This window comes from Dermacentor silvarum, chromosome 4 (genome assembly GCF_013339745.2).
Source record: "Dermacentor silvarum isolate Dsil-2018 chromosome 4, BIME_Dsil_1.4, whole genome shotgun sequence".
Lineage (NCBI taxonomy): Eukaryota > Metazoa > Arthropoda > Arachnida > Ixodida > Ixodidae > Dermacentor > Dermacentor silvarum.
In genome coordinates this window covers 52,133,581-52,157,493 of record NC_051157.2, presented here as the reverse complement: position 1 = coordinate 52,157,493, position 23,913 = coordinate 52,133,581, and the positions used below count along the sequence as shown (strand labels likewise).

The following is a 23,913-nucleotide window of genomic DNA, read 5'->3' as shown; positions in this document are numbered from 1 at the left end:
TGTCCCCCCACGGCCTTTCGCGCGATGGAAAAAGTCGCGTTTGCTCTCTATATATGGTGATTGGAAAGGAGGAACAAGACGCTTAATTCTGCAGCCCTTCAGAGAGCACGGCGCAGAACGCGCTTTCGCTCTCTGACGTGCGTTCGCTCCCCGTGAAAGCGCGCGTCCCTCGCGCCCTTTCAGTCGCACATACAGCGTCCAGAGCGCGGCGACGATTTTATCGCCGTTGACGTCATACGGAACCTCACGGCGACGGCGACGGCTACGCAGACGGCAGAAATCTGCTTTGGATTGTCCATATAATTGCTATCACAATAAAAATCATACAATACAAACCATGGCATCTTTCCAATGGGGAGCAAACCCTGCCAGCCAGACTGCAGCTTATACTTAACGGAAGGTAGCAAAGACGATTTCTCAAAGAGAGCAAGGATGCTTTCTAAGCCTTGTAGTCTTGTTTTGGCCCTCTCCATCTGAAATAAAGCAGTTGTCGTATTTAACTATATACTGCCATAAATACAAAATTACATGGCTATTACATAAAACAAGACGTCACAGCAAGTACTGAGGTAAGTACAGTTAAGATAAACATTCAGACTTTATAAATCTTAATAATAACAGCAACATAAACCATGTTTGCTTAATATTGGAAATAAAACTGACATTAATTTCATTGCAAGGTGCACAAGTTACAGTTGTCATTATGTATTATAAATTGTAGTGTGCGAGTACTGAAGTTTAAAAGTTTAAACAGTGACATCTGGGACCTATATAGTCAATTACAAGTGTTTGCTTACAATTTTATAGAAAGTAAAGATAAACTGCAGTTTTTTGTACATTCTGAGGGCATTTCACAGACACATAATTAAGTTAGCATCCACAGATTTTGGACAAATACCATGTGCAAGGAATGTACACACACTTTGTACTATTAACTTAAAAGGGCCCCGCAGTAATTCCTCAGAGCTTAAAAGTGTTCATCCTTATTTGCTCACCTCCTCTTACACAGATAAACATGAATGTTTGTATGCAGTATTGATACATACTAACATTAAACCTTTTAGCCAAGAAATTATAAAATTGCAGCAAACAAAAAAATAATGTCAACTTATTATACATTGGGCTTTCTCATTTCAATCTCCCAACAATGTCAGTTTGTGCAGCCAATTGCATCAATGCATCAATAGTAGGGCACACTTACAGAGGGCATACCCAAGTTTTCTGTGTCTTCTCAAGGCAAATCCATGGCCGAGAAAAATGGCATGCGAGTATGATAGCATTCTGTGCTAGTAAGCCTGACACAAACTCTACACACAGCCCAGGCTTAAGCATTAGTTTTAAGCACAAGTTAAACTCTATGTGAGCATGCACCAGACATCAAATCATCATCAAATGAATGAAGCTCAATGACACTCCTCCGCTTCACAGTGAATCACTCTTGCTGACTGGCATCATTCGTGAAGCATGAAAGACTGAATTTTATTAAGTACTCTTGATTTCAGTGCTCTAAGAGACAACAAAGTGTTGCCATGTCCAATACTATGCAAAAGATAAACATAAGGTGTCTGCTCAATAGCCCCTGCTTCTGGTGGCTTCTGGTGGCTCACCGCAAAATGAGCAACCCTATTTCTTAAAACCCTGCACAGTTAAAATCATAATGAATGATGAGGTCTAACCTGGCAGTACATGGCCTTCCTGATGAGCTCTACATCAAGATCCTGTGTAACAAACTCGAGCATTTGGCTCAACAACTGACTGTGGTCAACCACATTCTGCTTGAGTTGGTTTCCTTCAGACAAACACTGAAATGTAAACGAAAAGAATAGGTCCATTTGTCCATAAAGCAACCAGTAAAAGAGAAACTTGCACTTCAGTTATTAATAACAGACATCACATATTAATCTACAAATGAGCTGAGGGAGGATAGAATGCCAATACAAAAGGCTGTCAATACTTCAAGCATGCCACTATCACACACTAAACACCTCAAGCATACTAGTGGAACGGGATACCAAGTCATGTGATGCGCTGTGACCGCCTTCATCAATGTATTAATTGGCCTTAAAGAACTATTTACTGCCTGGCGATAACCTGCTTATGATCACCAGCAGAACCCACTTGTCATAAAGACAATACCAAATGGCATAAACCCTTTGGTTTTGTGATAGGAAGCACGACAGCAATATTGGTTTAGCTGTGCGAGATAACTACAGATACACGTCCAATTCAACAACTATTCTTCGGTATTCTCAAATTCTTAATGTACAATGAAATCTCGTTGATATATCTTCACAGGAACTGGAGAATAAAGCGTATCATCCAAAAATCGTATTATCCAACCAAATCATATTATCGGGAAAAGAAAAAGAAACGTATTATGCAGAATCATATCAACGAGATTCCACTGTATGTGAACACAAGCTCAAGACGCTACCTATAAGTCCTCTACATTATCCTGGTGGAAAGAATACTAAAGTTACAGGCAAGAATTTGATCCGAGTTGTGAAATGGCACAAAGGCCACACTACAAGCAAGCAAACATAGCAAGAAACCAAACCTTCTTCAGTGCTGTCCCAGCAGCTTCTAGCTTCATGTCAAGGCTCTCTAGAACCTCAGTTTGACTTTCATCAGAAGAGTCCTTGTCCTTCGAAATAGATGAGTTTTCTTCAGAGGAGCCGCCAGACAACACTTCTGGAAGAATAAAAGGAACTGTCAGGTCAGGATTGAACAAATAATCTGTCAACGGAGACTGATTAGATATGGATGCACTCCTTGCTTCATTATACAGACCAAGCAGGCTTTGCTCTCACTTTTGTCAGCTCTTTGCTGAAGAATGACCTGATGTGTAGCTGTCTTCCATCGTGACGAAGCCCCGATGAGTTTTAGGTTCTCCATAATCCTAAGCTCCCTGCTTACTGCAGGCCGCAGTTCGTAAAAGAGGAAACGGCACCGTTCAAACATAGGGCAGCAGACCTCTTTGTATGAGCCGTTCAAGTCTTGTCTTGCCTGAGAAAAATACCAGAACATGGAAATACAAGTTTAACACTCAGTCAACCTGTGGTAAGCAATCTGCCCTTGACACTGATTTATAGCATGCTAAATTAGTCACTTCGGCTCAAATATGAAACGAATATTCACTAGAGCAATTTGCTTTCCTGTTGCAGAGAAGCTTACCATAATATTAACAGCAATGAAAAGTGAACATATTCAGTAAACATAGAGGACTCGCGTTATGGTGTGGACATGGTGTCTCCATGTCTTATATGGAGAAGACATGGAGACAACACAACAGAAGAAAACAATAATGCGGCATTTCAAAACTTACGAAATTAAAGTTTTTGGTAACTTGACAAGCTTGTTAAAGGGAAACTACCAGGTAATCATAAATCAAGCTGTGCTGGCAGACTACTTTTTGGAACTCCAAATTTTTTGCTCGACAAAAAACACACACTGAGGCTTATTAACACAGAACATAAACACAAATTTTACCTTTCTAGGATCTAGGGCTTAAACTGGACTAGCAACAATTATGCAACATTTTGAATGTAGTGGTAGTTCTGGTATCATATTAAAAAAAAGAGCACCATAATGCTGCAAGCAGAACTTGTGCTTATTTTCTAGAATAATGCAATTAATAAACACTTTACTGCCTTTGGTCAGGTGTGGTAAGACTGACATCACAGGGATCTGGTGTAAAAATTCAAAGACAGTGTCAAGACAGCCCCCCCCCCCCCCTCCTCCTTACCTCTTTCTGCTTTTTTCTCTCATTTCCTTTTATTTCAGAACATAACAAAAATACTGCATACACATCTTGACTTTTAGCAGTATTGCTAGTCCTTGGCCCATGCAAAGAAACTAAAACTCACAGTGTAACTAAGGCAAACAGACAAATAAAAACAACGGTATGAAGCTATTGCCAATTATAGCTAAATTCACAAAAAAGGAACTACTACTTGAACAGATGATTCTAAAGAATCAAAGGTCCACCTACTAAACCTTTGTTCATGGCAAAACTCAGCTATTTGTAATTACAGTCAAACATTATATATATAACAAACCTCGATTTAACAAAATATGCGATGTAACAAACTATTTTTATTTCCCCATCTTAGTTCTATTAAATTAATGAAACTTCGATATAACGAAATTCTTGATATAACGAAGTTTTTTGCTGCAAGTACAACTTGGTTATATCGAGGTTTGACTGTATAAATGTCAGAACTTTCACATTGCTCCCTTTCAAAGTGGAAGTGTGCAGGTAGTGACATGCAGCACCTTGATGAGGGACCACTTGGTTTGCTGAACCATCCGCACTATGTCCTGCAGAATTAATGGAAGCTGCACGGGAGAGGACTTGGTGGATGAGCCTTTCAGGGCCAGCTGTTCTGCAGTGTTCAGCAGGGTGGCACCACAGCCTAGATGCTTGACTGCCACTGCTAATAGCAGCCTGTAGCACAAACAAAAGCAGAGAACCATTAAGACAGGAAAGAAGTACCCCGCGGAAGAGTAACAGTGAAGAATTTCCTCCTTTTGCGATATTCCCCTGCTCTTCGATGCTCTGAGTTGCTGTGCTTCATTTGGCATATAAATAGCTCATTCTAGCACTTAATTATAACTATGCGAATCACGTTACAAGCTTAAAACTTAGTCAATCTTATATTCACCTCTTTGAATCTCTCTATGCCAAATTTCATTTCAGTACCTCTCTTAACCTGCCCATGAGAGCAATTTAAGATGTGCACTTTGAGTACTACATTACAAAGTGATGCTACATTAGTTCAAACTATTTCCTAGGCATACTGCATTTGGCATTTAAAATTAAATTGCAAGCTTAAAGTAATGGAGGATGGTAATACAAGGGCACAACTGTACTATTGTGAATTACACAGTGAGAATATTTTGAAATCATCTTTATAATGCATTCACATCAAAATGCGGAGCAAAAATATTACATTTTCTCAACCTTAATACTTCATGGCGTTATTCCCACTCATCCCCTTAGCACTTAAACTATAATTTAATTCACTTGTTTCTCCCATGTGAGTTCCAAGAGGCCAGAAGCACGAATGTAAACTACAAGGAGTGTTGTGGTGAAGGAAGAGCATGAGGATGGGACCCAGCTAAGGGGCATAGCACTGACATCTTCAAACTGTTTCTTTCCAGCACTGCGCTGACTGACATCTTTCAATCGTTTCGTCAACCTGACAAGTCGTCGAATAGGGTGCATATGCACCCTGCTGCAATAAGTGCGTTCAAGTTCTGCATATGGTCGTGGGATCACATCCCAGCCATGGCGGCCGAGTCTGAATGGGGACAAAATGCAAAAATGCTGCTTACCATGCATGGGTGCACATTAAAGAACCCCAGGGGGACAAAATTAATCCAGAGTCCCCCACAACTGCTTGCCTCATAATCAGATCGTCGTTTTGGCATGTAAAACTTCAGAATTTAATTTTCTGTTTCTTATGGTCGAACCTTGTTACAACGATGTCTCTTCCGATGTGAAAATACCTTTATTATATCCAATATTTGTTATAAGCATACATACCAATATTGGCAAGAAAAATAACTCTCAATCCGGTCTATGCGAAAGAAATGCAAGCATGATACCTCCAACGTTCGGATCCGATTACACCGTGCAGGCAATATTCGGCCTAATTAAAAAAAAAAAAAAATGAGGCGCATTAGAATCGGGTAAATACCATAAAAAAACATTGTGAGCTACGGTTATTGCTTGAAAATATTCCCAGGGCAGGCCGAAAAAAGGCATTTTCGACAGATGACGACGTGTATTCAACGCATTCGCTGTCCCCTAAGATCCGCCGAGACAGATGCTGCCACTGAAGGGGTCGTTACTGGGTTCCCCATAAGGGTCAGGTGTGTGCGTGCTGGCTGATTATGTTCAAATTATCTGGTAAAGGCTGATTTTAGGATTGAAATAATGAAAGCTTGGGCCCATAGAAATGCATGGGTGCAGGCCGGGACCTTTGGTTGGGATCGAACAAACCGAAAAATCAAGTTAACTGGAGTCAAATTAACATAAGTCGACTGCATTCACTTTGCTGTAACCAACATTGCCTCAGATTTTGCATTCTCTGTTTCATTATAGCAGTAGGATACTCACTGAAAGAAAGCATGGTCAACCAACTTCATATTTATTTCATTACATTCAATAAATAATTATGCCATGTTTGTTAAATTGAGGTTCGACTGTATATTAGGTTCTGGATATAACACCTGTCTGATGGTTTCATGTGCTTATGACCTAATAACTCACAGAGAATCAGCCCTCACCTGCCCACTTCTTCAATTGGGTGGTCAGCTCCAAAGTCCATGTGCAAAGCAAGATGTTGCTGCTCACAAAAGGTGTCAACTGCTCGCAGAAAGCCAGCAACCAGAGGTTCATCCAAGCGTCCTTCAGCAATGGCCTCAACCAAGCTGTCTTCATTCCAACCGGCCATAGCGCCGGATATTGGTGACGGGGCAGATGATGCAGCAGATAGCGCCTTTGGCTCTGTCGGTGTCATGCCGGACACTAAAAGTACCCAAACAAGGTAGTGTAAAGAGCATGTCAGTGTGCAAAATACAACAGTAATCTGATACCGGGCATCACTGATCCTCATTCTCACGACTAAAGACATTCCATCAAGCAAGTTTACTGAGAGGAGCAGACTAGTGCATGCAGAAATATGTCGGTCTAACATAAAACTAGAGGGTAAAAAAAACAAAAATTGAACAAAGTCAGTTTAAACAAAGGCTTTATATAATTTTAACTCCAGTAAAAGGCATCAGCAAGCATTTTGCTGGACAAAACGTATTGTCAGACGGACTGGTTCACATGCTGCCACGTCAATTATACAAGGCCGAAACTCCTTGTTGCACCTCTTGCTTTGTCTATGTTACACAGTGCTCACAGGAAGGCCCAAGAACACATGAAGTCACTTCAGAGGCAGTAAATTCCGTTAATTTGACTCCGGTTAATTTGATTTTTTTAGATGATTCAATCGACAATTTTTTTAGATGATTCAATCCCAAACGAAGGTCCTAGGACTGCCACCCATGCATTTCTATGGGCCCAAACTTTTGTTATTTCGATCCTAAAATTGGCCTTTGCCGGATAACTCGAACTTGACCAGTCAGCACGCATGCGCTTGACCCCTAGGGTGACCCCCATAGCGATTTTAGTGGCAGCGTTAGAGGACAGTGAATGTGTGAAGACAAGTCATCTCCCATTAAAAATGCTTATTTACGCCCTGCCCTGGGAAGATTTTCAAGCAATAACCGTAGCTCACGATATCTGATTACAGTAATTACCATCTCATGCATTTTTTCCCCCTTTTTCTAGGAGATTGGGCCCCAAATTGCCTGCGCAGTACAATTGACACAAAATCAAAATTGCCGTCGCAGCGTTTGGACGCTTTACCGCATAATTGGGTGTATTGCGACGAAGCTGACTTTAGAAACCCAGCCACTATTGTGAAACACATATATTAGACCCTTGCCCGTTTTTCTTGCTAATAAATCGAGTGCGTGTTAGGTTTCTACTTTGTTTAGGACCTCTAATGTCATTTCTATGTTGGTTTTATATTTTGGACACATAGGAAGTGGGCACACGTTAGATTCGGGGGTGTGTTAGAATTGGGCAAATACTGCGAAATGAATCAACAATCAATGATGTGTCGTTGCAGGTTTCTTTTTTTTTTTTTCATCTTGTTTAATTTGATCTGCCAGATAACTCGATCAATTTCATCGGTCCCGTCAGCGTCAAATTAACGGAAGTCGACTGTATTACAATAACGGAATGCCAGAATTCGCCCATAAGGTCAACATATTGAAATGTTTTGCAAAAGCAGGGTATGACAGAAGAGATGATGGCAACAGCCTGGCTCACCAGGGGTGGCAGCACTTGATCCAGTGCTCCGTGCTTCACCCTTCTCCTCCTCAAATGGGTCATGGGGCAGCAGCGTTTTGAGCAGGCCACCCCCACGAAGTAGTGCACTCTCTAGCCAAGGCTGCAGTTGAGCCTCAAAGGACTCGGGAGGTGGCCCGCAGGCCTGTTGCTGCAGATGCAGACCAAGTAGGTGTGCCAGGGTGCGCTCCGAATCACACAGAGGCGATGACAGGCTGTTTGGATCCACTAATAATGGTGCCTCTTGGTCGTGCTGTACATGAGAGCAGTGACATATAGCAGGAGTCAAACAGCTCTTGCTAAAGACCCTCTGACCATACGCCACTAGTTGTTTTGCTAAACGATAGCATTTGATATACATCACCAATTCACCCCTCACAGAAATCTGTTTCCATAATGTCTGCATTCTAAATTTACATCCCATTGACTTTCATTTTCTTGAGTTCCATTTCTCAAATCAGAATTTACACTAATGCTGACTGTTTCTATGAAAACATATTTCCTAACACCATTAGCTGAGACAACACAAGTCTCGCCTGGAACCTGAAGTTGACACCATCATGGCAATTTGGGCTGGTTGGTATACCATAGTATCGGTTTTGAATAGCACAAGTGGGTGAGAAGAATAAAGGAAAGGACAGAGCTCTAACTTCCAACATTTATTCGTGGAAACAGCAGCTGATATACACTTCAGCGACAGCATGTAACAACTATGTCACCTTTTAAGAAAGTTAATCTCTTTAGCAGTTGCTTGACCTTAGCCACACTTTCCGCACTTCAGTCGGCACCATTGCTGACAGTGACAAATTCTTCCAATGAAAAACACAGCACCGAACACCAGGAACATTAACTGGTAGCGAATGTCGAAGTAGCTAGGCCTAGCGTTGCCGTGGTAGTGACTATGGCTGCCAGTGGATCGGCATTCAAGAGCGCTGGTTTGATGCTGCGAAATAATCAAAATGGCGGCGGTGGTGGCTTTTATTATTATAATTCCACTTCAGACCTGCGGTCATGGTAACAAGTCTGGAAAATCAGATGGCGAAGGGTTTCATTGTCGGAAATTTCAGAGGTTCATATACATTGGCTCTATAGGGTATTTATCGGTGCCACGAAGGTGTCCAAATTATTGGGCATGTCCAAAAAAATTTGTCGTTGACTGTAGTTACCCAAGTACTAATTTACCATTGCACAGACATAAAACAAATCAATGTGCGCTCAATGCTATAAATTTGAGGACATGCTCCCAAATGACAGAAGATAGAGGTTACCTCTTGAACGGTAAACTTACATCGACAAAGTTTCCCACGAAAAAGGAGCTCAGCATTTCTCTAGCTTCTTTTGAGTGGCAGGCGGCTTCAAAAGCTTGTGTTGCATCTCGACCTGAAGAAAATAACAATAATTAATCTATGCATCGGTATAGAAAACAAGCTTCTGCATTGTAAACTTTGCATTAGTAATTGCATTGAGTTCTCAGGAACAATGTAAAATGATGTCCTGACAACTGATTAAAAAACAATTTTTTTTCATGTTTGACAACAATCACTGGTAAAAACCAATAAATTTGTAAATAAAATGCTATATTTTGGGTTCTATAAGATGTATTTTTCCTTGGAACACTGTAATAAACAACTTCGACATAAAGATGAGCCAGAACACAATGTTCATAAACTTAAGCATCTCTGTTCTCGAAGTTCTCACTCTTATCCTGCCTGGAAACAATTCTAAACAGTAATGTACAACTCCCTTACAATCCCCAAAATACTTGCTCGAACAGCAGATAGAAACATGTTTTAATAAATATCACAAATATATGAAGATCTAAAGATTTTATTCTATGCAAAGTCATCACAATTGAGAAACAACAAAATGTCTTAATTTTTACTTTGTACGGTATGGAAACACAGTGTATGTAGATTATCGGTTGGTGCCTTGATGCGCATTGCGTTCCCGCGTGTCTAGTCTTGGCGATCGCATAATCTCAAGTTTCCAAGACACGGTGCACAACGTTCGCTCATGTTGTAACAGCGAATTCATGGTCATAGAGTGAGAACTGGGCTGGTATTTTGTAGCGATGCCTTTTCCTGATGCCCAATGCCTTCCGGCACGTTTCGCATTCGTGAGTGGCCGCTTTCGAAGATCCGCCCTGAGGAGCGTCGCTTGACCACTAATGAACACAAAATGCACTAAAAGGCATTGCCATCGGAAAAAGGCATCGCTACAAAATACCAGCCCTGTTAATGTTCGCCTCAGCGCGCGTGACACTGATAAAACTATGAACCTTACTTCGTGTAGTTCTCTTTGCTATCAGCTTTCTGACAAAACTGAATTTCTCCTTTCTTTTTTTTTTTGCTCGGGGACGAATATTCGTATACTTTTGTTTGTGATTTGTGGGTGCCGGCTGTGGGCTCTAAGTGCGGTCAGCCATGGCGTCCACGATTTACGGCGATGCATGACGCAACACATGCAAATCTCGAACGCCATGAGCCACGTCAATGCATGGCTCTGGGCGCAATCTATAACACATGCGCTAGTGCTCATAACCGCATTATTATAGCCTGACCTTCTTGCCATTTGGTCATAAATTCTTACTGACAAGGTGCCATCCACCAGGATTGCCCTGGGAATTTGTGCAGTTGCTTTCACTGCAGAAACTTTAAAACCTCAAAATTAGCAAAATTCGCGATTTAACAAAGTTTTCCGCTGCAAGTACAACTTCGTTATATTTAGGTTTGACTGTACCTCACTGCACGGCAAATATGCTTCACCACAATACATTCTGTATGCCTCACCGCATAACACGGCTGTACTGCAAAGCTGACTTAATAAGGACAAAAGCAATTTTTGGGAATTCGAATATTTACAATAGTAAAAGCGTCTTTCGAACCGAATCGAATACTAAATGATTCATATGGAATATTTGAAGTTTCCAATATTCGCACATCACTGCACTTTTGGTGACTTCCATGACCTAAAAACATTTCTGAAAACCTCAGCACATCACTAAGCAAGTATGCTTGATAACATCAACACCAGAGAACTCACCAGCATATTTTGTAAAAATATCAGCACCACAGGGAGCGGACGGTCTGAACTCTTGCAGGTCATACACCCTGCCTCCAATGACAATCCAGAGGCCCCCATCCCGGTTATGGTTCTCCACATCTGCTTTGCGCAGCATGAGCACGTCCTCTGTGGGGCCCTGCCGACTCAGTGGCGGTGGTGTCAGTGTGCCTCCTCCAACACCTGGCCACGACAGGTCCTGCGTGTCTTCGAGGTGGGCCCCTGGAGCCAGCTGGTTGAAGCAGTCGAGGCTCTCCAGTAGTGGTGACAGCAATGGTGCAGCATCCACAACGTGCATCATCTCGGGCACTGTGCTCTCCAGGAGAACAAGGGAGACAAGCAGTTCTGGAAGCAGGACACCTGCAAGCGAAAGCAATACCCATGCCATACGGGCAAAGTTAATGACACTAACCACTTGTGGTCGTATGTTTTCTTAACACCATTAATTTAGGAACCAGTGCAACACATCCGGAGTCAGTGCCTTTCACTGTTTGATGACAACAGGCCCACGAACAGCTTCAGTGACCGCAGTTATCGACTCTAGGAGCTGGTTAGCAACTTCACACTTAAAAATAGATGGCTGCTCATACCAGGTGACCTAGAGTGAAGTAATGAGACTTTATTTTCCTGGTCTCTACTGTTTTTCCCTCTGCGGTCAATGACGAAATGAAAAATCTTGTGGTATAAAATATAGCACGCTTGGGTTGGTCACACTTCACAGAACAAAACACATTTCAGCACTAACACTAACTAAAATAAAGCATTTGAAAAAAAGAATATATATATATACATTAAAGCCTTGAATTGGTGAAAAGGATCTGCTAACCTAAAAGGCTACGTGGTTTATATTAGCTTAGTCTCAGCTTTTTTGAAACACTACTATTAGGGAAGGGCTTGCTTGCCCCATTCTCTGTCATGCTCTTGGCCATATATGGTGGGCAAATGAAAAGTGAAAACTGAAAGAAAAAAGAAAGGAGGAGGAAATTGGGTGCACTGACGATATATGTCAATCTTCTGGACGAGCGAAAGGGGGCTAGTAGTACTTTCATTTTAAGAGGTGACCCGGTGCTTCAAAAATTAATCAATTTTCTTGCAGAGTAAACAACTTCCTAGAAATGAAAAAATAAATAAAAGTTTTTTGCATAACTTGCTTGGAGGTGACCTATTTACTAAACTATATATCGTGTAATAAATATAGAAATGCAAACATTATGAATGATCAGAGTTCGCAATGCTACAAGACAGAATGCTCTAGACTAATTTGAGCCAAAGTTACTGCATGTCAAACTTTTTAAAGTAAGAACCCATAGTAACCCCCAGGACAAATGATTACTTTATGAAAATTTGTGTAATAATAATAATTATTATTATTATTTCATATTATATGCCTACTACACTTTCCCAATTGTGCACCTCTCTGACAAAAATAATTATTAGGATAGGATAAGTAGAACCAGAGATATCATCACTTCCAAACAGTGACATCATCAGTAATGCTGTTTTAAGATAACAATGAAACACAATTCACGACATGTAGATGGTAATTACGGCAATGGCTAAATCCATCAAGGATGATCCCGGAGTCCAATCAAGGAAAAATAAATGCTTTACACCAGCCTAGAGCAAAAGGACATGAAAAGATGTTTGGCCCAATTTTCAGCTTCAAAAAGCAGCGCCCCCCCCTTAAATTAGTTACTAGTTTGCATGCCCTCATTCTACTCAGCACATTGTGCTGTCAGTGACATAAAAATTGTGACGATCACACCGTAATAACAAACATTTGTCATAAGTGGAACCATCATAACTGGATTTGACCAAAGTAGACAATTCTTTGCCCATGGAAATAGTGAAATGTGCTGGATACAAATTCACATTTCAATGATATGCATCACGAATAGTACAATTTAATTATATGTCAACACACACACAGTATTCACAAATCTTGCAAAATGTAACATGTAAAAAATAATTCCAGAGTCCTGTTGCCTTTCAGAGCTTAGACCCTGCGAGGGCTTAGGTCAGCATTTCTGTCAGTGAGAAATAGCAATATAACGAGTAACACAAGTGAAATGCAGCAATGCACGCTGCATTAGAAGAGTGGTAAAATGCACATGATACACAAGCTCCCAAACCTGTAAGTTCTTGCTCAAGGATGGAAGCAGCAAGTGCAAAGTGGTGTGGCGAAAGTGAGCCAAGGACCGAAGCAACAGAGAGGATGTCTTCCACATGGCAAGCAACAAGGCTCACATACTTCCAAAGAAGTGATGCAGCCCCACAGGTTTCAGTATCTGTAAAAGGAATGATAAGATATAGTATGCTGCCACCAATAAATGTGTTGTGAGCATTACAAAACCAATCATCACTGTGACATCTCAGACAGTCCAGCTAACATGCCTGTGGAAAAAGCACTATGAATTAAAACATAGCCAAGGACAGCCACATTCACACACACTACGTTAGGCTTAATAGAAAGCTGCAATGTAATATTTGTCTCAGCAGCACTGTGATGTTCCCTAAAAAAAACTGTTTCATTGCATGGGCAGTGACTACCACCTCATGCCAGTGGTATCAACCTTTCGTTAGTTTTCCTCGAACATTTTGTTCTTCACATATGTGTGAACTATGTGTGCTCACAAAATTCCAAAGGTGTACATTTATTTTGATGACACTAAAGCAGCACAGAGATGAAGTCACACAATGAAAATGGATAAGACACAGCAATGCATTGTGCTATATTTCTCATTGTCTCTTTGTCCAAGTAATGCGTGAATGTAATGGTCCACTGACTAGACCAACAAGATATATCAGTACTGTGATAATTTCAAGCCCGCCATAACACCATTTAGAACCACCTGTGTTGCCCACAACAACCAAGTTCCTGCAACATCTTGTCTTTTTTGTGTGTTATTTGCTTCGTGTGTGTTTCGTATTGTTACGGGGAGAATATATATAGAATGGATATATTTACAGGGTAAGGCGCACAACGCTGCAGCAACCGTTCAGGGGAGTGCGTGCACACCAGAAAAAAACCACCCGTCGTCGTCGTCGTCATCGTCCAAGCACCGACCACAGGATCGCCGCTCGTGACATTACCCGCCGGCGGCAGAAGCACCGTCCCGGTGCAATTAGGGCCCGGGCTGAGAGTGGTACGGTTTTAGACGCGAGACATGGACTATGTCACTCGCGATTGTAGCAGAGGCCGACGTAGGATTTAGCGGAGCGATTTCATAGGTCACATTAGTGACTTTGCGTACGACGCGGTAAGGGCCAGCATAACGGGAGAGAAGTTTTTCGCATAGGCCAACGCGACGGGACGGGAACCACAGCAAGACGAGCGATCCTGGAGGGAAGTTCACCTCCCGGTGTCGGCGGTCATAGAGACATTTTTGTTTGACCTGTGAAGCCGACAAGCGATCGCGGGCAACCTGACGGGCGATGTCAGCACGGGCAAGAGCATTACGAGCATAGGCAGAGGATGTGTCTGCGTGAGCATGAAGTATGGTGTCCATAGGTAATGGTGGGTCGTAGCCAAACAGTACATAAAAAGGTGAATAGCCAGCTGTGTCGTGACGAGAAGAGTTGTAGGCGAAGGTCACAAAAGGCAAGTTAATGTCCCAGTCTCGGTGGTCCTCAGACACGTACATAGCAAGCATATCTGTGAGAGTACGGTTGAGGCGTTCAGTAAGGCCGTTTGTCTGTGGATGGAACGCAGTGGTGAACTTGTGATTGGTCTTGCAAGAACGAAGAATGTCGTCGACCACTTTAGACAGGAAGCAGCGGCCGCGGTCCGTGATTAACTGACGAGGAGCACCGTGGCGCAGGATGACGTCGTGAAGAAGGAAATCGGCTACATCAGTAGCACAGCTGGTGGGAAGTGCTCATGTAACAGCGTACCGCGTTGCGTAGTCAGTAGCGACTGCAACCCATCTATTGCCAGTGGTTGACATGGGAAAAGGCCCTAGAAGATCGAGTCCCACCCGGAAAAATGGTTCATCAGGGATGTCGAGGGGCTGAAGGCTGCCAGCAGGCAGTAGGGCAGGAGTCTTGCGTCGCTGGCAGTGGTCACAAGCCACACACGGTAAGGCCGTCGGTGAATAGGACTCGCATCGCCGGTATGAATGCGGTGGGTGACGACGGAAGTCTGGCCCAAAGGACGGTCGCCAAAGTCAAAGATATCCTGGTAGGAAACCAGCACGCGGCGAAGGGCAGCGGACTGTGCCGGAGCGAGGTCTCCTGATATCATGCGGGCGAAATGGTCGCAGGAAGAACCTGACTGCGATGACGGCGGTGAAAAATCCGGTGGAGGTTCTGTGGTCAAGGCAGAAACCGTGTGGCCGGCCAATGGGGTCAGATGAGCGAGTGATATGCCGCGAGGAAGAACTTGCGTCGAGTAGCCAAAATTGAGGATGGGAAAGGCGGTGCCGTTGTTTCTAACTGTCACCACCGTATAGGGTAGCGCGACGTTGCGTGTCATGGCGACCTCAGGAATAGGGCAGGCAACGTAGTCGCCGTCGGGTAGGGGCGGAAAGGCTGACAGCTGGACGTATAATGCGGCTTGCGGAGGCAGTCGAAGAAACTCGACGGAGCGTAGCCGGGGTGAGCCGGCATCAACGTTGTCGGGGCACGAAGGAAGTTCTAGCCGGAGAAGGCCCGCGGAGCAGTCGATAAGGGCAGCGTGAGTGGACAGAAAGTCGATTCCCAAGATGAGGTCATGGGGGCACTGTTCTAGAACAGCAAAAAGAACAGAGGTGTGGCGACCAGAAATAGTGATGCGTGCAGTGCACATTCCAAGTACGGCAGGTGTACTCCCGTCGGCTACTCGGACGGTAGGTGAAGTCGCGGGCGTCAGGACTTTCTGGAGGCGGCGCCGGAGGCTCGAGCTCATTACAGAAATTTGTGCGCCGGTATCAACAAGAGCGGTAACTGCCACACCATCAACCAGAACTTCAAGAAGGTTGCATCGGGTATAAGGGACAATCAGAGGATTTTCAGGCTGGGTCGTAAATGCAGCGTCACCTCCGGGGGCTGCACTGGCTAGTTTTCCGAGAGGCGGCCAAAGGGAGACCGAGAGCGGCGAGGTTGGGGCGAGCGGGACTGACGGCGCTGGGGCGATGGTGAGCGGCTGATCCGGTTTTCCCTAGGAGGATGTTCAGCACTTGAGGCCTCAGGACGGAACGACGGGGCATATGGTGCATGGTCCGGGCGATTGTAAGTGTTTGGGCGATAGGACGTGGGCCAGCGGCTGCGGCAATGGCGGGCGATGTGTCCAATCCGAGAGCACGTGAAGCAGATGGGCCGGTCATCAGGTGTGCGCCAATCGGCTGGATTTCGATAACGTGGCCTGAAGGTCGTGTTCGGTCTTGCAGCAGCGACGACAGGGGCGACCGGGTTGGTAGCAGTATGACCGTTATCAAAGGTGGGTAAAATGCCCATATTCGCGACCTCTTGGCGAACCACGGCCTGAATTAGCGAAATCGGAGCCAGGTTGTTGCTTTGCATACCGTCATGAGGTGTAACGGGTGCCATGGCCTCGAGTTCTCGACGGACGATCCTGGTGACGTTTTCTGGAGCTTGCGCTTGCCGAAGCGTGGCTAAACCTTCGCAGGACGACGTGGCAGCCGTATTAGGAAGTCGGTCGAAGCGGTGAGTGATACGTTGACTTTTGGCCAGCTCAAAACGACGACATTCAGCGATGACCGACTCCACCGTTGAGCAGTTCTTACACAGTAGCATATTGAATGCGTCGTCGGCTATGCCTTTCAGTACGTGGCCCACTTTGTCCACTTCAGGCATGTCCTTGTCGACCTTGTTGCACAGAGACAACACGTCCTGAATATACGAGATGTACGGCTCCGTAGACGTCTGAGCACGAACTGCGAGCTCCTGCTTGGCCGCTAGTTGTCGTGCGATAGGTCTCCCAAATAGATCGCGTAATTTCTGCTTACAGACGTCCCAACTCGTCAGATCTGCCTCATGCGTCTCGAACCAGAGTAGTGCAGTGCCCCGCAAATAGAAGATGAGATTCGCCAGCATTATGGTCGGGTCCCACTTGTTAGTGCGGCTGACGCGCTCATACATTGCCAGCCATGCATCGACGTCCACGCCGCTGGTGCCGTTGAATGTCCCGGGATCACGAGGGTGCAAGAGAATGACCGGTGACGGGTCTTGGTCACACTGGGTTGCTTGGTCGGTCATTGTGGTGGCAGCAACGCGCCGTCCGCTGCGAAGATCCAGTTCCCGGTGTTGTAGCGAGCGTACCCCGCACCTCCACCAAAGATGTTACGGGGAGAATATATATAGAATGGATATATTTACAGGGTAAGGCGCACAACGCTGCAGCAACCGTTCAGGGGAGCGCGTGCACACCAGAAAAAAACCACCCGTCGTCGTCGTCATCGTCCAAGCACCGACCACAGGATCGCCGCTCGTGACAGTATCAACCATGCAGCGCAACTTGGCATCAATGGTCTTCAGGGGCGAGATCGTGCAAGCTTAAACGAATGCTCGCTTGCACTCTCGTGATTCACTGATGCCACGCTTTCGTCAGTGATCGTCTGCTTAGCTAGGAGAACACCACCTACTCGTTGATGTAGAAGGCAGAGCGAACATTTGGAAAGCGAGACACTTGCGCAATCTCGCCCAAGTTCTCGCTTAAAATCATCCACCTTACAGATACTGGCGAGCAGTGAAATTTCACGCTAGAAGCCGAGCAAGCTTTCAGAAATCATGCTTTATGTGCAGTGGGTTAACAAAAAAATGCAATGACTAAAGTGGCAGAAATTCACAGAAGTCATTACTTCACCTAGAACAAATCAGTCGTTACATCAAGTGTTGTCATATTTGGTGGCCATAGTTCTCAAAGCAATCTAAATTACACCATCACTCTGCTGTCCACATAATGCAAATGGTTGCTCTCAGTTTCAAGCATACCGGCAATTTAGGCCAAATAAACGTCAATAGTACATACCAAGACTTGAAGAGGAGCCAGCCTGTTCCTCACGAGGGTACAGTTGGCCCAGCAGCAACCTCTGGAACCTCAGTAGCAGATCCAGTGATGGAGAACGCTCCTTTTGGTCAAGGTTCAGTTTCAGAGAGCACCCAGCCATTTTAGCGCCAGTACTTGCATTCTCGGGAAAAAAGCTCTGCAGCTTTGCCATGGTATGCACAGCAGTGTTCCTGTTCCACAAGCACCAGAACAGCAGATATACCACATAAAGCGAAGAACACAAATGGAAAAGATCCCAAATTACATAATTCTGTTCTGTTATGTACCGTCGAGTCACTGTTGACTCTTGGAGACACTACGAATATATGAATGTCAATGAAATCTGCTTAACACAAGTTCTTTAAGCTCACTGGGATGCTTCCCTGTGGCCTGAAGAATGCCATCTAATCATACATTACATAATTACGTGTTTCAAAACAGTTAGGGCTATTTACTTCAGCATAAACAGAAAGGAAACACCTTGTAGTACCTTTAAAGTAGAGTTAACATACATCTTACAAAGCAAGTACCTTAGATTCCTAAATAAAGAATATTGCAACTCGTGGTTGCAGATTCTCACTAGTATAGTACTTGAGCCCTCAGAGCTCCCTTCGTGCAGGCATTATAAAGGTTAAGGGGAGTAACATAATTGTTATGAATATGAAAGCAACAAAAGCAAGTACCTGCCAGATAAGTCTGCAAGTAAAGCTTGCATTATCAATAAGTGCCCTGATGACACGTACGGGTAGGCCAGAATGAAATGAGAACAGGAAAAAGGTAGAACACCTTTTACATATAATAACCTAAAAAAGGTTAAAATGTAATGTGGCACAGTGGCAAAGAGACCATGGAATATTCTTGCCAGATCTAGCGGACCTATGCTGCTATGAAATCTACCACACTAACAATTTATTTCAAAAGTAGTCTAGTTTATGATGCTGTATATCATTGCATGGCATATTACCTCAACAGCTGTTTGACAAGGTGCAGCAGTGGAATTGCAGCTGACGCATCTTCTGAAACCACTTGGCTCCTCTTTGTCTCAGATTCCAAAACCGCCTGGTCCGACATGAGCTGCTCTCCGCTGCTGGTCATCTCCTTGGAAATCTGCCTGTCCGGCATGGTCTCCTTTTCCTGAAGTTAAAGGTGCCTGATTTATAGACATTCCACAATTTTATGTGCATCACACAGACTCACTAAAGCTCACTTAGTCACATCTTATAACAATAAATATAAAGTTTTACCGCTGGCCATTCTTCTTGGATACAGTTTTCAAGTATGGGCAGAATACTAGACCCCGCACATTATTAATAACTTTCAGCAAAGCAGAGAGATGTGCTGTTGACTCCCTAGGAACTGTAACTCGCATTACAATTACTTTAACAGACTGCAGCACCATGTTAAGCAGCATCATAATCCAAAGCATTAATTAATTACCCTGGCATCACATGAGCCAACATTACAGTGAAGTCTGTAATTCAGTCAAGTGACTGCAATTCACTCAACCATAGTATGCCCCACATGAACTATAGTGAAGCTTGCTTAAATTAAATTTGGCCAATGCAAATCACATCCCCCACAAGAAATCTGAAATTTTGTGCACGCTGTGAATTTAGAACATACCGTACATATTGCAGTGGACATTGCGTATGCCAAACATGAAGCACACACTACTAGCACTACAAAAAAAAAAAAAAAAATGCCTGCTTTCCTTTAATCCTGCTCCTCGCATCTCCATAATTTGAAGCTACTAAAAAGAAATTGTCTGCAGCATCCATGACTCCTTGAGCAAGAGGGTTCCCTCTTTAACCTCCAGCCACACCATGCTCCCTGTCATCTTTTTATTGTGATAGCATTTATATGGACAATCCAGGCACATTTCTGCCGTCGCTATCTCTGTGATGTTCCATATAAAGTCCAAGGGCGATAGCATGGTCACCGTGCGCCGTATGCTGTATGTGCGACTGAAGGCATGCAAGGGTGAGCTGACGATGGTGGCTGAATCTCACGCAGGCAAGGGAGGAAACTGGGGAGGCAGCACGCAGTCTTCCATTGCATATAAGGCACTGTGGGGGAGGAGGAGGGGGGAGGGGGGTGCTACTTCCAATTATAGCCCTATGCAGTTTTGATGCTGATCGTCTTATGACCTGTGCCCTGACAAAATGGCAGGTCCATACAAAGAGGGGTTGAAGAAGTTCAGCTACACCTTAACACAGTTGGGCTGAGACTTATTAAGCAGGAAATGCTTCCTTGCTTCACTGTGCACAGTTTCAAAGGAAAAATCCACAATCCACCTGACAGTCCCACCGAATACTCCATACACAATTCAGAGTTTACTGATAATGTGAATGCCTAGTTCCCCATACATACTGACCATTGCATCTTCAATGTCTTGAATTTCAACTTTTATTGCTGTCTGCAGCGATGACTCCAGGCCACCATCTGCCATCAAACTTCCTACAAGCAAGTCCGTCATGAACCGTTTGCCAGGGGTTAAGCCTGCTTCAGCCCCTTGAGAACCTGGAGAGGAATGAAAGAAAATCATTAAAACAGTGTAGTCAAGCATCAGGGCACTTTATAAATAGTGGACACAAAATTGTAGACACTATGTGCCTTACGTACAGTCATCTGCCAGGCACAATACGAAGTACTGGTCCACTACCACAATGCAGGTCCGCACAACCTGATATGTGCAAACCAGAGTGGAAATGCAGCTGCCCTGTTGTGCATGCACATACAGTCAACAACCGATTTTTCAGACATGACCGATTATGCAGAAGCCTTCGTGGCACTACAATGTACCCCATAGAACCATGTATAAGAACGTCTGAAATTTCCAATGCCGAAACCCTTCGCTGTCATATTTTCCGGACTTCTTACCCTAATTGCGAGTCCGAAAAGGCATTATAAGAAGCCACCGAGGCCATAATTTTGCTTATCTTGCAACCTCGAACCAGCACTCTCACACGCCGATCTGCCACTACCCCTGAAATGCTAGGCCTAACTGCATTAGAATAGAAAACTGAGCAAGTTTGTAAGCGCTCATGGTGAATTTTTGTGCAGCGCTCACAATTAGGACGAAGAGGAAAATACATGCAGGACAGGCGCTGTCCTGCGTGTATTTTCTTCTTCATCATTCATCCTAATTGCGAGCGCTGCACAAAAATTCACATGATAGGCCTAACTACTTTGACATTCACTGCCAATTAAAGTTCCTGCTGTTTGGTGCCATGTTTTTTCATTAAAAGAATTTGCCACTGTCAGCAATGGCACGGACTCCGCCTCTGTCATCCTCGCCGATGGCATCAAAGCGTAGAAAGCAGAGCAAAAGTCAAGCATGGCATAATGCCGATTCCCAGAAATTTGCTTCACCGCAATACAACAATGTTACACGGTGAAGCATACTAAGAATTGTAAGGGCCCACTGTAACGAAACACAGAATGTATTAATTACACACGCGTGCAACCAATATCTCCTGTGACAATACGAGCACCGATAAGTTTAATAAGTACACTGGCATGCGTCTGTGGCAATTTGAGTCCTTGCGGGCAGTAAAAGGCATGCATTCTCTATTCGGACTGCCCGATTTTTCGGATGTTCTCGCAGTCCCTAGGGAGTCCCAAAAATCGGACATTGACTGAATTTGCTCTCAGGGCAGCGTTGCGCATTTCTGCTGTAACATTTTGGAACAGTGTGATAAGCTGTCCACTACAGCGGCGCATGCCTGCACAGGTGCAAGTGGTCAAATAAGCACACCTGCTGCTGTAGCAGATAGTGCATCACACTATGCTAAAACCTCTTCCCATAACTGTAGTTTGCATTATAATTCAACTCGCATTAATCCAACCCTTGCAGGACCTTAAGATTTGGTCGAATTAGTCAAACGGTCAAATTAATAAACATTGTCAAAATGAACGAAATTTAAGTTAGTTCTTTTATAGCTTGAATTGGTCTGTGGTGTCTTCTCGCTTTTTGCTCTTGAAGCACGAATCAACCAGCGTGCAGCGAACAGTGCCGACATGTTTAAACGGTGCCTTAGTGTTGGACTGAAACGACAAGTAAAACTCCGCAGCGTTGAGCCCAGGCTCAACATCAGCCTCACGCAGTGGCTCTAGTGGGGCACTGTCGGCAACGTCATCTGTACTGCTCTCATTACTGCAGTCTGCGAAACTGCTAAAGGTAAAAATAAAGAAGCCTCATCTAGGTAAAGCAGGAGCGCTGCCTGCTCAATTTCAAAGCAAAGCATTCTTTGCCTCTTCCTTCGACTTTTCCACTGCTACTTGCACACTGCGTCGGGAGGTGGTTCAGAGTGTGTATATACCAGGTGCGCGAGGTATTTGAGAACACTATTCCTTATCGCCATAGACACCAGCAGGCTCATCACATCTATCTAGGCATGTGGCTTCTTGTTGGTTTACCCCTTATCATTCGTAATGCGCAGTTTGTTCAAAGATGGAAGCCTACAGGTTGACACAGGAAATGAAACACCATGCAGTCCTCGTCGCCCTGGCTGCACACCACAGCGACTTGGAAATTCCCACCTTTCTGAACGTAGCGAAGTCTTTCGTTTACAAGGTGCGGACAGAACTGATGTGTTCTGGCGGTGACGAGGCATCTGTGGCGAAAAGGAAAAAGCCCAGACAGCGGTCAGATGTCGTCAGAATCCCTGATTTTCTCCGGCGGCTGCAAGTCATCATGAGTGACGACCCAGGGAAGTCAATGCGGGCCATTGCAAAGGAGCTCCAAGTCGCAGAGTCGACTGTCAGACTCGCTGTGCACAAGGACTTCAGATACGGGGGCAATTCATGTCCGACGAAACTCGGGAGAATCGTCTGCTCTGGTCCAAGCGCTTGCTAAGCAAGATGAAGAAACCCGAGGAGCCTGGAATGCTCTGGTTTTTTTCGTATGAAAAGAACTTTGACCAAGACCAAAAAGTGAACTACTGTAATGACAGGCGGCTTTGCACAAGCGCTGATGAGGTGCCTACAGTGATGCACACGAAATTTCCGTCGTCTGTGATGGTGTTAGCCGTCGTTAACAACGAGGGTGACATCATGCTGCCACACTTTTTTGCAGAAGGACTCCGCGTTAATGCTGCCGCAAACGTGCAGGTGATTGCCACCATTGTAAAGCCCTGAATAGAGACTGTTTTGAAAGGAAGACCTTATGTCTTTCAGCAAGATTCGGCTCCCGCCCACACCACATGCATCACCCAGGAGTGGCTGGCTGATAACTTCTACGACCACATCACTCACAACTTGTGGCCTCCTAGATCTCCAGATTTAAATCCGCTCGACTAGTATGTCTGGGGCATCGTTGAGAGAGAGGCCAACAAACAGCCACATAATACAAAAGACTCACTGAAGGCTGCAATTGCTGACTCAATGGCCAACATCTATCTCTAAGGACCACCTGATCAATGCATGCCGCCATTTCCAAAGCCGAATTGAATCTGTTATTGCTGTGGATGGTGGATTCATTGAGTAATTGTGGAAATAAACTATAACAGAAGTACTTCCCAAGTTTGGTGAAAATAAGTCTATTTTCCCTGGCTCGCCTCCGACCCACGTTGTGTTCGGGATGAACGTTGCATGGAATTGGAGCGACGACAATGCATTCCCAAGGGAGACCGCTTCCACCAGAGGAACCCCCTTTTAGAGGTGGCCCCGGAAAATAATCGCCCAAAGTTTTACCCCGCATAATGAATGCACCCCCCAACTTTGCACATATTTTTCACAAAGAAAATGTGCATTCATTATGCAAGTAAATACTGTATTTATTCGTGTAAATATGGCAATAAATGAGCTCAAAGGAGGTGATCTACCTGTGCTGCTGAGCAACAGCAGGGAGAGTGCGCGTGCCCGCTCATCAGCAGTGGGAAGAAGGAAACTCCATCCAGCCTGCAGGCCTGCTGAGCTGCCCGCTGCACAGTGGGAGGATGTTGGCTCCACTGGCAGG

The 23,913-nt window shown here is 44.5% G+C and overlaps 1 protein-coding gene across 1 annotated transcript in view; it reads right to left on the bottom strand.

Moving 5' to 3' along the window:
- LOC119450034 (E3 ubiquitin-protein ligase HERC2-like) overlaps positions 1 to 23,913 on the bottom strand; it is a 154,818-nt gene that overhangs the window by 90,712 nt on the left and 40,193 nt on the right. The window contains 12 exon segments of the mRNA XM_049665596.1: positions 337 to 473; positions 1,677 to 1,802; positions 2,558 to 2,691; positions 2,811 to 3,006; positions 4,276 to 4,447; positions 6,295 to 6,535; positions 7,892 to 8,162; positions 9,198 to 9,289; positions 10,952 to 11,329; positions 13,102 to 13,257; positions 17,937 to 18,145; positions 18,919 to 19,088. Coding sequence (XP_049521553.1) covers positions 337 to 473; positions 1,677 to 1,802; positions 2,558 to 2,691; positions 2,811 to 3,006; positions 4,276 to 4,447; positions 6,295 to 6,535; positions 7,892 to 8,162; positions 9,198 to 9,289; positions 10,952 to 11,329; positions 13,102 to 13,257; positions 17,937 to 18,145; positions 18,919 to 19,088 — 2,282 coding nt within the window.